At 48.1% G+C, this 13367-nt stretch overlaps 1 protein-coding gene across 3 annotated transcripts in view; it reads left to right on the forward strand.

Annotated features, from left to right (window-relative positions):
* The window catches only part of srgap2 (SLIT-ROBO Rho GTPase activating protein 2), a 74599-nt gene extending 66136 nt beyond the window's left edge, over positions 1–8463 (forward strand). The window contains exons 19-24 of one of the 3 annotated variants that reach the window (XM_034287157.1): positions 1992–2068; positions 3326–3524; positions 3633–3761; positions 3855–4017; positions 4307–4417; positions 4503–8463. In XM_034287157.1, coding sequence (XP_034143048.1) covers positions 1992–2068; positions 3326–3524; positions 3633–3761; positions 3855–4017; positions 4307–4417; positions 4503–5000 — 1177 coding nt within the window. In that variant the 3' untranslated portion in view covers positions 5001–8463. Of the gene's footprint in view, positions 1–1991; positions 2069–3325; positions 3525–3632; positions 3762–3854; positions 4078–4306; positions 4418–4502 lie in introns of all 3 variants that reach the window. The other 2 variants (XM_034287156.1, XM_034287155.1) reach the window with 2 other exon arrangements.
* The last annotated feature ends 4904 nt before the right edge of the window (positions 8464–13367 follow it).

The following is a 13367-nucleotide window of genomic DNA, read 5'->3' on the forward strand; positions in this document are numbered from 1 at the left end:
ACTGGTTAGTTGACACTACGTTCTGTCAGCGGTGCTCCGCCGATGAGTACTGGTTAGTTGACACTACGTTCTGTCAGCGGTGCTCCGGCCATGAGTACTGGTTAGTTGACACTACGTTCTGTCAGCGGTGCTCCGGCGATGAGTACTGGTTAGTTGACACTACGTTCTGTCAGCGGTGCTCCGGCCATGAGTACTGGTTAGTTGACACTACGTTCTGTCAGCGGTGCTCTGGCCATGAGTACTGGTTAGTTGACACTACGTTCTGTCAGCGGTGCTCCGGCGATGAGTACTGGTTAGTTGACACTACGTTCTGTCAGCGGTGCTCCGGCCATGAGTACTGGTTAGTTGACACTACGTTCTGTCAGCGGTGCTCCGCCCATGAGTACTCAGCGGTGCTCCGCCGATGAGTACTGGTTAGTTGACACTACGTTCTGTCAGCGGTGCTCCGGCCATGAGTACTGGTTAGTTGACACTACGTTCTGTCAGCGGTGCTCCGCCGATGAGTACTGGTTAGTTGACACTACGTTCTGTCAGCGGTGCTCCGGCGATGAGTACTGGTTAGTTGACACTACGTTCTGTCAGCGGTGCTCCGCCGATGAGTACTGGTTAGTTGACACTACGTTCTGTCAGCGGTGCTCCGGCGATGAGTACTGGTTAGTTGACACTACGTTCTGTCAGCGGTGCTCCGGCCATGAGTACTGGTTAGTTGACACTACGTTCTGTCAGCGGTGCTCCGGCCATGAGTACTGGTTAGTTGACACTACGTTCTGTCAGCGGTGCTCCGCCGATGAGTACTGGTTAGTTGACACTACGTTCTGTCAGCGGTGCTCCGGCGATGAGTACTGGTTAGTTGACACTACGTTCTGTCAGCGGTGCTCCGCCGATGAGTACTGGTTAGTTGACACTACGTTCTGTCAGCGGTGCTCCGGCCATGAGTACTGGTTAGTTGACACTACGTTCTGTCAGCGGTGCTCCGGCCATGAGTACTGGTTAGTTGACACTACGTTCTGTCAGCGGTGCTCCGCCGATGAGTACTGGTTAGTTGACACTACGTTCTGTCAGCGGTGCTCCGGCCATGAGTACTGGTTAGTTGACACTACGTTCTGTCAGCGGTGCTCCGGCGATGAGTACTGGTTAGTTGACACTACGTTCTGTCAGCGGTGCTCCGGCCATGAGTACTGGTTAGTTGACACTACGTTCTGTCAGCGGTGCTCCGGCCATGAGTACTGGTTAGTTGACACTACGTTCTGTCAGCGGTGCTCCGGCCATGAGTACTGGTTAGTTGACACTACGTTCTGTCAGCGGTGCTCCGGCGATGAGTACTGGTTAGTTGACACTACGTTCTGTCAGCGGTGCTCCGGCCATGAGTACTGGTTAGTTGACACTACGTTCTGTCAGCGGTGCTCCGGCGATGAGTACTGGTTAGTTGACACTACGTTCTGTCAGCGGTGCTCCGGCGATGAGTACTGGTTAGTTGACGCTACGTTCTGTCAGCGGTGCTCCGGCCATGAGTACTGGTTAGTTGACACTACGTTCTGTCAGCGGTGCTCCGGCGATGAGTACTGGTTAGTTGACACTACGTTCTGTTAGCGGTGCTCCGGCGATGAATACTGGTTAGTTGACACTACGTTCTGTCAGCGGTGCTCCGGCCATGAGTACTGGTTAGTTGACACTACGTTCTGTTAGCGGTGCTCCGGCGAGGGGCGTAGTGATTTAAGGTCTAGGGTAGTCCAGGCCAGAAGGGTCAGGGGGATCCGTTTACCACAGACCGCTGATCTAAATGACCAGCGACACACACAGACACTCTGAAGGCAAGAGGCCCTGTAGGGACTTCAGCTGTAACCTGACCGATGTCTCTACCACTGACCAAACCTGAACTTTGAACCTAGATCAATGACATTGGGTGTGGTGTGTATACACACACACACACACACACACACCCAAAGGAAAAATGTTTTGCCAGTTGTTGACTTCCTCCGTCTCTCTCTCAGCGATCCTAACTGTGAGCCCCCCCTGCTGGACGTCCCCGCTCCAGACACCATCTCTGTCATCCACAACAGCGATGACGGTGAGTGCTCAGCAATGTGCACGGACATGGTGCCGTCCTCTCCCTGCGGACGGTAGCCGAAAGCCGGCCCATCTCCTCCCGGCCGACGGCTAGCCCGGCGCCATCCGCGGGGAGACTCGCTCTCTCACTCTGCCTTTTGCTCATACCTGAAGCAGCTTCCCTGGGCATCGTTCTGCTTGTCACGCCACCGCCGGCAGATCACCAACATCCCACCAGCCACAGTCATACCCCTATAAACCCCCACTTTATGAGCCCTGTGTAACAGCTGTCTGATCACCACTATATGACTGACTGCCTTCTCCCAACCATTTTGTCTGTAAACATCTGCCCCGGCTCTAACCTGCTTGGCACTAACCCGCATTTCTCTACTGTCTCCCTCTCTATGCTGTCTCTCTCTACCCTCCCTCTCTATGCTGTCTCCCTCTCTATGCTGTCTCTCTCTCTACCCTCCCTCTCTCTCTACCCTCCCTCTCTATGCTGTCTCTCTCTCTACCCTCCCTCTCTATGCTGTCTCTCTCTCTACCCTCCCTCTCTATGCTGTCTCTCTCTCTACCCTCCCTCTCTATGCTGTCTCTCTCTACCCTCCCTCTCTATGCTGTCTCTCTCTCTACCCTCCCTCTCTACCCTGTCTCCCCCTCTACCCTCCCTCTCTATGCTGTCTCTCTCTACCCTCCCTCTCTATGCTGTCTCTCTTTCTACCCTCCCTCTCTATGCTGTCTCTCTCTACCCTCCCTCTCTATGCTGTCTCTCTCTCTACCCTCCCTCTCTACCCTGTCTCTCTCTCTCTACCCTCCCTCTCTACCCTGTCTCCCCCTCTACCCTCCCTCTCCATGCTGTCTCTCTCTCTACCCTCCCTCTCTATGCTGTCTCTCTCTCTACCCTCCCTCTCTACCCTGTCTCCCCCTCTACCCTCCCTCTCCATGCTGTCTCTCTCTACCCTCCCTCTCCATGCTGTCTCTCTCTCTACCCTCCCTCTCTATGCTGTCTCTCTCTCTACCCTCCCTCTCTATGCTGTCTCTCTCTCTACCCTCCCTCTCTATGCTGTCTCTCTCTCTACCTTCCCTCTCTATGCTGTCTCTCTCTCTACCCTCCCTCAATCTACACTCTTATCTCTTTCTACCCTCCCTTTTTCTACCCATCCTCCCTCTCTACTCACTCTACATTCTCTCTCTCTCTCTCTCTCTACCCTCCCCCTTTCCCTCTCCCCTATCCTCTCTCTCTCCCTCCATCCATCCCTCCCTCTTTCTGACCCTCAAGGCTCGTTAATCGTTTCAGAATCCGACCCGATAGAGGCCATCGCTCGCTTCGACTACTCCGGGCGGACCAACCGGGAGCTGTCGTTCAAGAAGGGCGCATCCCTCCTGGTGTTCCGGCGGGCAAGTGACGACTGGTGGCAGGGCCGACACGGCGGTGTGGACGGCCTGGTGCCCCACCAATACATTGTGCTTCAGGACACGTAAGGAGAACCGCCGTCCTAGTTCCCCCGGGTTTCAGAACAGCACCGACCTTGCGGTCTAGTCGGCGTGGGCGTTGTCCCCTGACGCCGAGTGTGTGTGTGTTCCAGGCCCGATGGGGGAAGAGGCAGTCCGAAGACTGAGGCGGAGTTGCAGGAGGAGAGAGTGTCCACCAGGGGCAACGCTGCTTCCCCGACCGGTGCTCACGTCGCAGACGTCTACCTGGCCAACCTGAACAAGTAACGCTCAACGCACTCAGACAAGCGTCCGCTCAGCCACTCCTTCGCCGGCCCAGTTCTCACTGACTCTTGTCCGCCTCTTTCTCTCGTCAGGATGAGGAAGAGACCCGAGTTGGGGAGTATCCGCCGAACCTTCCGGGCTTCCGAGGGGAGCCAGGGGGGCGACGTGTCTCCCGGGGCAACAGGGGGAGGTGTCAGGACAGCCAGTCTGCCGGTGGGAGGTGCTCTGGTAAAGGAGGCCGGGGACAAACGACCGGTCAGTGCCCACAGCGTCCTCAACTCCTCCATCACGCGCCATTCCTCTCTCAAGACCAAGGTAGCCGGTCGCTGGGGACGATCTTCATTTGTACACACACTGTTCCGATTATTTAACAGACGCTGTAATCCGAGTGTCGCTCGAGGGCACAAGAACAGGTTTTTACCTTGTCGGATCTCCAATGATAACCAGTCACTTTTCGGTATTCGGCGAGGCTAGCTGCCACCCAGTGTTAAGGTGTGTTCACTGCTGTTATGACTGCTGGTGGTAAAGGGTGTCATCCATGCAGGTGGAGAGTCCCCAGTTCCGCAAGACGAACACAGCGGGGCGCTCCAAGAGCTTCAGCAACCACCGACCCCTGGACCCGGAGGTCATCACCCAGGTGGATCCCACCTCTCAGGTACGGCCGCGTCTGACCCTTAAACCTTAACCTCTCCGACATACCGACCGTGCGTTCATTGTGACGTGTCTGACGTCCGTTTCAGGATATCGAAGCGGCCATGAGCTCGGCCCTGAGCGAGCTGAGAGAGCTGGAGAGGCAGAGCAGCGCCAAACGTACACACGCCCCCGACGTGGTCCTGGACACCCTGGAGCAGCTGAAGGTCGGGGGGGGCGGCGGCACATCTGAGCCCTCCAGTCCGCTTCACTCCCGCCTGCTGAGGGACGGCGAGGTGGCCGGATCTCAACAGTCCCACCCCCTCCAGCGGAGCGCCTCGTCGGCCAGCGACGTCCCCTCGTCTTTCCGGTCGTCCAAACCCCGGAGCCCGCTGCCCTCGTCGGCGTCCTCCTCACTCGGCCCCTCTGTGCTGTCCGCCTCCAACCTTTCCTTCCGAGAGCCCCGCCCGCCAGCCACGCGGCCCAAGCCGATGGTCTTCCCCAAGGGCGGAGGAAGCGGCAGTCCGGCCATGGGCTCCCCAACCTCCACGGTCCCCCCAACTCCTCCTCCCCCGCCTCCAACCAACGACAAGTCCTGTCCGGCCTGAGGGCGGTCAAACACATGGGCCCCACACACACACACACACACACTCCCTCTGTCCCCAACTCCCCTCTTCCCAGTAACCGTTATGTAGAACAACTCTGAATACCAACTCTGCCCCCTTCTGGGCATTTCAGTTGCTACACTCACACACACCCTGGTGAGCGGCAGAACAATCTTGAAAATCAAACAAGGGATCCAAATGGACATTAAGCATGATAATTAAAAGAGATGGCACCTGTATTGTATATACCGGTGTGTGTTTGTGTGTAGCATACTTCACACTTGAGTGAAAGCACTCAATTTTGAACAGATGGGACATTTGAGGACATTTCCCAGGCAGCCACCTGGCTGTTCCTGTGGATGCTCACTTGGCTGTTAACCTGGCTGTTTGTGTGGCTGTTCACCTGGCTGTTCACCTGGCTGTTCACCTGGCTGTTAACCTGGCTGTTCATGTGGATGTTCACCTGGCTGTTAACCTGGCTGTTCAGGTGGATGTTAACCTGGCTGTTCAGGTGGATGTTAACCTGAATGTTCACCTGGATGTTCACCTGGATATGGATGTCTCTGTGTGTGCTTTAGAACACTAACTCAGAAGAAACTCAGTGTCTCTCTGGGGTCACTAACGTCGTTCTCTGGCTACATGTTCACTGCTGCTTCAAGACTGGGTCAGGCAGCCTGGGCAGAGACAGAAACAGCCTGTCCATCCATCGGACTGAGGGGGATCAGAGGATTCATCCACTCCAGGGGAAGGGCTGGGATATTTCTCAGATCGGTGGAGGAGAGGGCTAGTCTTCACCTCTGACCCCACTGTGCACAGACCTTTCGAGAGGCATGTGCTGGAAACTGAAAAAAATGGACGACGTGTGGGAGGTTTTGACGCGCGTCACGGAGACTGACGGGCACATGTGAACTGGAAAGGGCAGTATATAGCAAAGGGGCATGTGCTCTGCACTGGTTGAGCCTTACCAGTGCACAGGCTTGCTTCTGGTCTCCTGCACCCAGGCCAGCAGAGCATTGTAGTGATTCTTTCTAACCAGCAGAGCGTTACATTAGGCTCTTTTCTACTGTATTCTACTAAACTCTATTCTATACATCAGGGCAAATCAGTTAATGTCCCTCCGGGGTCAAAGTCACGTTACTTTTCTTTTTCTGTACTTGAAATTATTGATTCACTAATAATTGATTGGCCTGAGAGTCCAAGCCCTTTTGCCCCCAGGTGTGAATGAGTCCTTGGTGACAGGGAAAGAGTCCAAGCCCTTTTGCCCCCAGGTGTGAATGAGTCCTTGGTGACAGGGAAAGAGTCCAAGTCCTTTTGCCCCCAGGTGTGAATGAGTCCTTGGTGACAGGGAAAGAGTCCAAGTCCTTTTGCCCCCGGGTGTGAATGAGTCTTTGGTGACAGGGAAAGAGTCCAAGTCCTTTTGCCCCCAGGTGTGAATGAGTCCTTGGTGACAGGGAAAGAGCCCAAGTCCTTTTGCCCCCAGGTGTGAATGAGTCCTTGGTGACAGGGAAAGAGTCCGGTGGTGATGTGGTCCTATGGGACCATCGTTGAATAGCCCTGCACCTACACTCAGTGCAACCAACATAGTACACTTGTCCGGCTTTCCGGCAGCACCCCCTTCTGGCGTACCAGTGCACGGCACGGCTGGGTTTAATAATAAACGTTTCTTCAGCAATAAGAGTTCTTGTGGGACTCACCCAGTGAGCAGCATGCCACGCCTCCCTTACAATCCCAGCACAACTCTGTAACATGAATAGAAAACACACACTCATTGTATGCACGCGGGTGACGTGTGTGTGTGTTCTGTGGCAGCTAAATGCCTTTCAGGTTCTCCTCGCATGCTGGGGCCTCAGTAGTTGCAGTGCTGGCTGGCTGACTGACTGGTTGAATGACTGACTGCATTGATTTACAATACTATCTAACGCACCTCTTAGACCAGCAACATGACAATAATGTTACTTATTAAATCAGCAAAAAAGGGTATTTTCTGTGTTTGTTTAATGATCACGTTTATAACTGGAAAAGTGCTGATGAGAGATCTCAGCGAGAGGGACGAGTGTTTAGATACAAGCACAAACCACCTCATTGGGTGCATTCAGAAAAATGACTTTTATCCTTCTTCGATTCCTGTTTGTTAATCCTCAAAATATGTCACACTGAACTGTGTCGCTACATGTGTGTCTGTATGTCATGTGTCATGGACTTCACAGCTGTCACAAGTCAAATTGAACTGCTCATCATAAAAGGGACCAACTAACGGTGGCTCTGTGGAGATGGAGCATCAATGGCAGGGGACACATGTATAGTGGAAACACTTCCTGTGTCACCACAGCCTCTAACAGGCAGCCATTCAACTACATCGAAGAGAAGGAAGTGTGTTGCCATAAACTCTTAAACTCCACTGCTAATATGATTGGTCAGGGCAGGCCCATATGCAACAAAACCTAGGATATATATGAGCCAATGACAGCCCTGTGTTCTGAAATGGCTACTGTCTTGTATGGTCAAAGCTGTCCTGTCTGGCGTTGTGGGATAATGCGTTGTCTGCCTGAACTGTGATTTGTCCACGGATAAGACGGACTGTTTTGATGGGTGAGAGGGTCATTCAGAGGTGGGAATGCTTTAACCCTTTTTCTCAGGTCAGGATCTTTAATGTCAGGGCTGAGAGTATTTAGAGGGGAGAAAAGCAGAGCAACTGGTTTAGCCACCACCACCCTACACACACACACAGTCTCTGCTTTTCTCCTAGCGTTCTCCTTCTGTTCCCAGAGACACTTTTCCTCCCACCCCTCTGCTGTTTTCCTCCCCCTGTCACCACAGGTATATCATTGTATTATTGCATTCCCAGTGCTCTTTAACAGGTGGTTGAATTCTAATGGTAATGTTTTAATCTCTATGTGTATTCTAACATGTATTTTAACATTGTGTTACTCCTCTTACCTCATCTTGGCAACTGGAGGGATTATGTGTGTGCGTGTGTGTGAAGTGGTGGGGTGAATATGCATTAACACATTACATGAACATACACTCATGGATGATGCTTGGTGGTTGGTGTCTTCGGGTCCTCCAGGCTGACTTTATAGGAGCTATAGGAATTCAGTCTCCACACCATAAAACCTGTTGATCTCAAATCAATCGTCATGCACTTGAATTGACATGGTGTGCTCGTGGACTGATTGAGGAGGATTTTTATTATTATTAACTATTGTTATTAAACACACATTTCTTGTCCATTTGAAAACACAAGACTTAAAAAAAAAATGACCGTAACGTCAAATATATTTATAGTTGTCTCTGTATTACTGGAGAATCCTGTGTTAAGATGTACTTTGTATATACAATGTTGTACATTACAGAGGTACACTCTTTTTTTTTGGTACAATATTGTACAGTAATAGCAATAGTAGTTTAATCAAATAGGCCTTATAAAATTATATGTGTAGTTCTTGTAGTAGACTTTTTTAATAAACATTGCTTGCTACAAAGATCTCTGTGTTGGTATGGAAATGGAGCACATGCACCTGGTCCTTACTGTCAGATCCCCCTGTCTCAATGGAAGCCATGGAGTGAACGGTGGCCCGGTCTGCTTCAGCTTTTCACTGGGTCATTTCCACATTACATCCAAGTAATTTAGTAGACGGCTTATCCAGAGCCTCATGCAGTGACGCACACCCCGAACCTGGGTACTGCCAGCACCATGCTTTACCAACTTAGCTACACCGGTGGTAAAGGTCATCAGATGTCTCACAATCTCCCTGTATACTACTGCTACAACTCACTAAAGACACACACACAAATTGTTTTGTCATACTTGTGAAGTTTGGGGATAAAAATATTCCCATTCATAATACTATTATATAAACCTCTAACCGTACTTCTAACAATTTAAAGGTGCACTATGCAACTTAAACGCTGAATTGAATATCGGTTCTATAACTCCATTAGGATCTGACATTGTCTTTACTAACTACGACTGTACTGACAGGTCTGAAGCAGTGTCACCTCCAACAGTCGATGTTGGAACAATGAACAGACTTTCGTTTCAAATGGGGTTAAGGTTGATGGGCCCTTTCCGTAACTACGGAACACAGAATAAATAAAGTAAACAGCTAAACCAATCAAAATTTCATCTGGTCTATCTATTGGGTTAGATGCATTGCCATATTTCAGAGACTCATTGATGGCTATCTAGCTAACATGAAACCAAAATCATGCTAGCTAGCGCTAGCTGGAACAAGAAAATATGCACTTTGACCAGTTTGCACAAGGCTAAATCTAGCTAAAATATAATCGCTTCTTCAGAGTAATATTCGGTTATGCTTTAGGTTTGGTCAAACAACCCACAATACATATTCTTTTTTCTTAACATTTTGCAGAGAACACGACATAGTAACATGAGCTTATTGTCTCAACCAAAGACTTCGGAGAAAACTTCCTACATCTCCGGTCATACAAATAAAATAGACAAGAACATTGAATGATTTTATACGTAGTATATTTGTTTCTCCGTCATCATAAATCTATTAACTCACACAGCTCTCCTTGAATATCTAACCAACTAGATAAATGAGGTGACGAAAACTACTTGTCAAGTAGAAAGGTACCCAACTCTGCGTAACTGTTCACACAAAGTTCAACTCTCGCCATCAAATGCAAAATGTACCCCCATTTTCAATTAGGTTCTCCTTTGAGGATTCGCCCAGGGAAGCTCCACCCATATAGAACTCTATAAAATCAGTTTTTTAGTTGTAAAAACGTTTAGCAAACTTGTAAATAAACATTTGCAAACTCGGAATTACTTTTGTAGTTGTATAAGCGGAGATACCCATGAGGACTCTGATTGGCAGGCCATAACTTTTGACCAAAGAAATGAACACGTTTTCACTTTCTAACAAAAAAACAGGGCTAAGCACAGTCGGCTTCTAGTATCCTAGGCATACATCAGTTTTTGTAGGATGACAAACCTTTTAGATGATTTTTCCACCTAGCTAAATCAATGCACAAAGTTTTACTGGAGGCTAATAGCTAAATTACTCAAACGTAAATCTAGCAACTAGCAAGGAACTTACATGGCTCCTACCGTTTTGCCTTTGAAATGGATATGTATTTACCACTGGAATAACAGAAATTCCCTTTATATGATTAATATTTTGTATTAGACTAGTTTGGGCGTATACATTCCAGTGTAATATGGTTCACATCATAACATATTTTTGTTTATCATTTAATGTGTTTGCATTTGTTCAACACATTTTTTTTTTATCTGCTAGGGCTGTCACCACTGTTTGGCAAAAGGTTAAGACTTAATTTGATCCCTCTTTGATACTTTATAGAAATGTCTGCTCCAGAGAACAGGGTACAATTTCCATGTCAATTCCTAGCTAATTAAAACAAATTCCGGTCTAGTTATTTATCTCATCATCTCATCTTCATCCGCTTATCCGTATCGGGTCGCCGGGGCAGCAGCTCCAGCAGGGGACCCCTAACTTCCCTTTCCCGAGCCACATTTGACAGCTCTGACTGGGGGATCCCGAGGCGTTCCCAGGCCATTGTCGAAATATAATCTCTCCACCTGGTCCTGGGCCTACCCCGAGGTCTCCTCCCAGCTGGACGTGCCTGGAACACGTCCCTAGGGAGACGTCCTGGGGGCATCCTTACCAGATGCCCGAACCACCTCAACTGTCTCCTTTCGACGCAAAGGAGCAGCTGCTCTACTCAGAGTTCCTCACGGATGGCTGAGCTTCTCACCCTATCCCTAAGGGAGAAGGCAGCCACCCTTCTGAGAAAACCCATTTCAGCCGCTTGTACTCGCGATCTTGTTCTTTCGGTCATGACCCAGACTTCATGACCATAGGTGAGGGTAGGAAGGAAAATTGACCGGTATATCGAGAGCTTTGCCTTCCGGCTCTGCTCTCTTTTCATCACAACGGTGCGGTAAAGCGAATGCAATTCCGCCCCTGCTGCTCCGATTCTCCGGCCAATCTCCCGCTCCATTGTCCCCTCACTCGCGAACGAGACCGCGAGATACTTGAACTCCTTAACTTGGGGTAACGCCTCATTCCCTACCCGGAGAAGTTATTTAACCCGGTATTATTCCTATTGCGTTTATATAGTTTTTCGTACTTTTCAAATGCATTGTCACGTTGAACGAACTGGATAAAAGGTTTGTTATTTAATCAACAACTGAGGTACAAGCTGATAAGAGAAGCCGACCATGCCGAGACCTAGTTTTCCTGCTCTGCAATGCATCAATACCGAGTTTAAACACTGGTGTACCAGAATCTACTCAGATTGGTTAAAAGGTTAAAAAATGACGGACTCAGTTCATTGGTCAGAAAAGCTATTCCGTGCCAATCACAGTCCTCATGGGTATCTCCGCTTGCAGACGCTGTGAAACGTACTACCGCAGACTGATATACAAGAAAAAATATATTTCTCACAGTTCTAGCGACATTTTTGTGACAAAACTCTGGGTGTCAGTACATTGGCAAGTGTTAATAATGAGATGCATGATTCCAAATATCAAGTTAGTTACAATTATGCACATTTTTATACAACTACAAAAGTAATTCAAAATTTAGAAATATTTTTTACGAGTGTGCACAAAACGTTTTTCCAACTACAAAAGTAATTCCAAGTTTGCAAATATATTTGACAAGTGTGCAACCTTATTAACCACTCTAAAAAACATGTTGCTGTTTTACCTTCATAACCATCCCCTTCCAAACGTAGCCGCTTAGAAAGATTGTGTGCGCGCTATACAAATTGGAAGCTGGGGATGGTTAGGTAGCCATGCTGTTATGATATTACATATTGCCATCACACCGGTAAACAATCAGTGTCTTACAATCAGTGTCATGGGACCTATGGAGACCACAAATAGTCTGGGCACCCATTTACCATCCAATCCAAATCAATGCCCTTTTTTACTTATGCCTTACACCTGTAGTAAGAGAAATTGTAGTCTGGGCTGACATACTGATCTCTCCCACAAGGCAACCTTTATAATAAAAGCAGTACATACATTTTGTGTAAATTAAGCTGACATGGTCAGCCTCCATACCTTATAGAGAAGGGTTGGTGGTTAGCCTATCTGCTCTGCTGGACATTATTGCCTGTCACATTCCCAACCAGCTACTACTTATCCTGGTACATCTACCTCCTAGTGGTGAACATAAAAAACTGAGTAATTTGTAAGTCAGTATTCAAGCAATTGAATCAACCTAGAATCAAGGCAATTTAGTCAATTGAGGCTTTATCAGTATCTGAAGCAACTACTGTATGGACTGAATTTAATAAATACATGATTTATAGGTAGCTACGGTTTCACTTGTTTACATTGATTAACTAACAAGATACACATAACTGGCAGCATTTGTTATTACTAACGATTAGGTATTCGCCTTATTCACCTACGGCACTTCCTTTAAACCAAAACGAGGCTGTGGGGTACGGAAGTAACTTTGGCCTGCCCATCTGTATACTTCTGTCATGACGTTACCTACATGCCGCCGCATTGTTGTGTTCCCAAATGTACCTATTCAAAGAGAAATAAATCCTATACATGTCAAACCTTCCATCGTTTCCCCCAAAGATCCTGTACTTTGCTGTGAATGGATTCATAAAATAAGAAGAGATCCCGGTTGCCATTTCAAGGTAAGATATTAACATTAGTTTACGATGCTAACGTTAGCCATATTTACGTTAACTGTCATAGAGATAGCTAGCTAAACCTTCCGGCTAAATAGACATGACTTGATTAGCCACGCACCGGTCCTTTTTAAGTTATAACATGCGAAGGGCTGATTCGGGGGTAACGTTAAGCAAGTTGTTGCTCTTTTTACTAGCCTGGTCAGCTAACGTCCTGCCGTGGGTAGCCGTGTCTTACAGCAAAATATAAACAAGACGTGATCTGTGCCTGTTTATGATAATAACCATAATAACCATTGCTAATCTAGACCATGTTAAACACACAACTACGTATAAATAGTAACATCCATTTTACTGGGTTTGTGCATCCCAGTAGACGACATTACTGATTCGTTTTTAACATCTGTGTTACCTGTGAGACCTGAATAGTACCTTCCCCAACCCTACGTAACATAGCTATGTGAAGTGAGCAACCCATGCCTGTAAACAAATTAAATTATACTTAATATTTAATAATTTAACCAACAGTAGCACCCTGCCTTGCTTTGTAGTGATACATTGGAAACAAGCTATTTTGACTGATGGTTCCAATACACTTTTAGCTAAAGATCACATCAACTGCACATAACATGTTATTTTTAGTCTAGCAGGGAAAGATGAACTGTTGATATGAACGATCAAGATGAACTGTTGATATGAACGATCAAGATGAACATTTGAACG

The sequence above is a fragment of the Esox lucius genome, chromosome 17 (genome assembly GCF_011004845.1).
Source record: "Esox lucius isolate fEsoLuc1 chromosome 17, fEsoLuc1.pri, whole genome shotgun sequence".
Classification (NCBI taxonomy): Eukaryota; Metazoa; Chordata; class Actinopteri; order Esociformes; family Esocidae; genus Esox; species Esox lucius.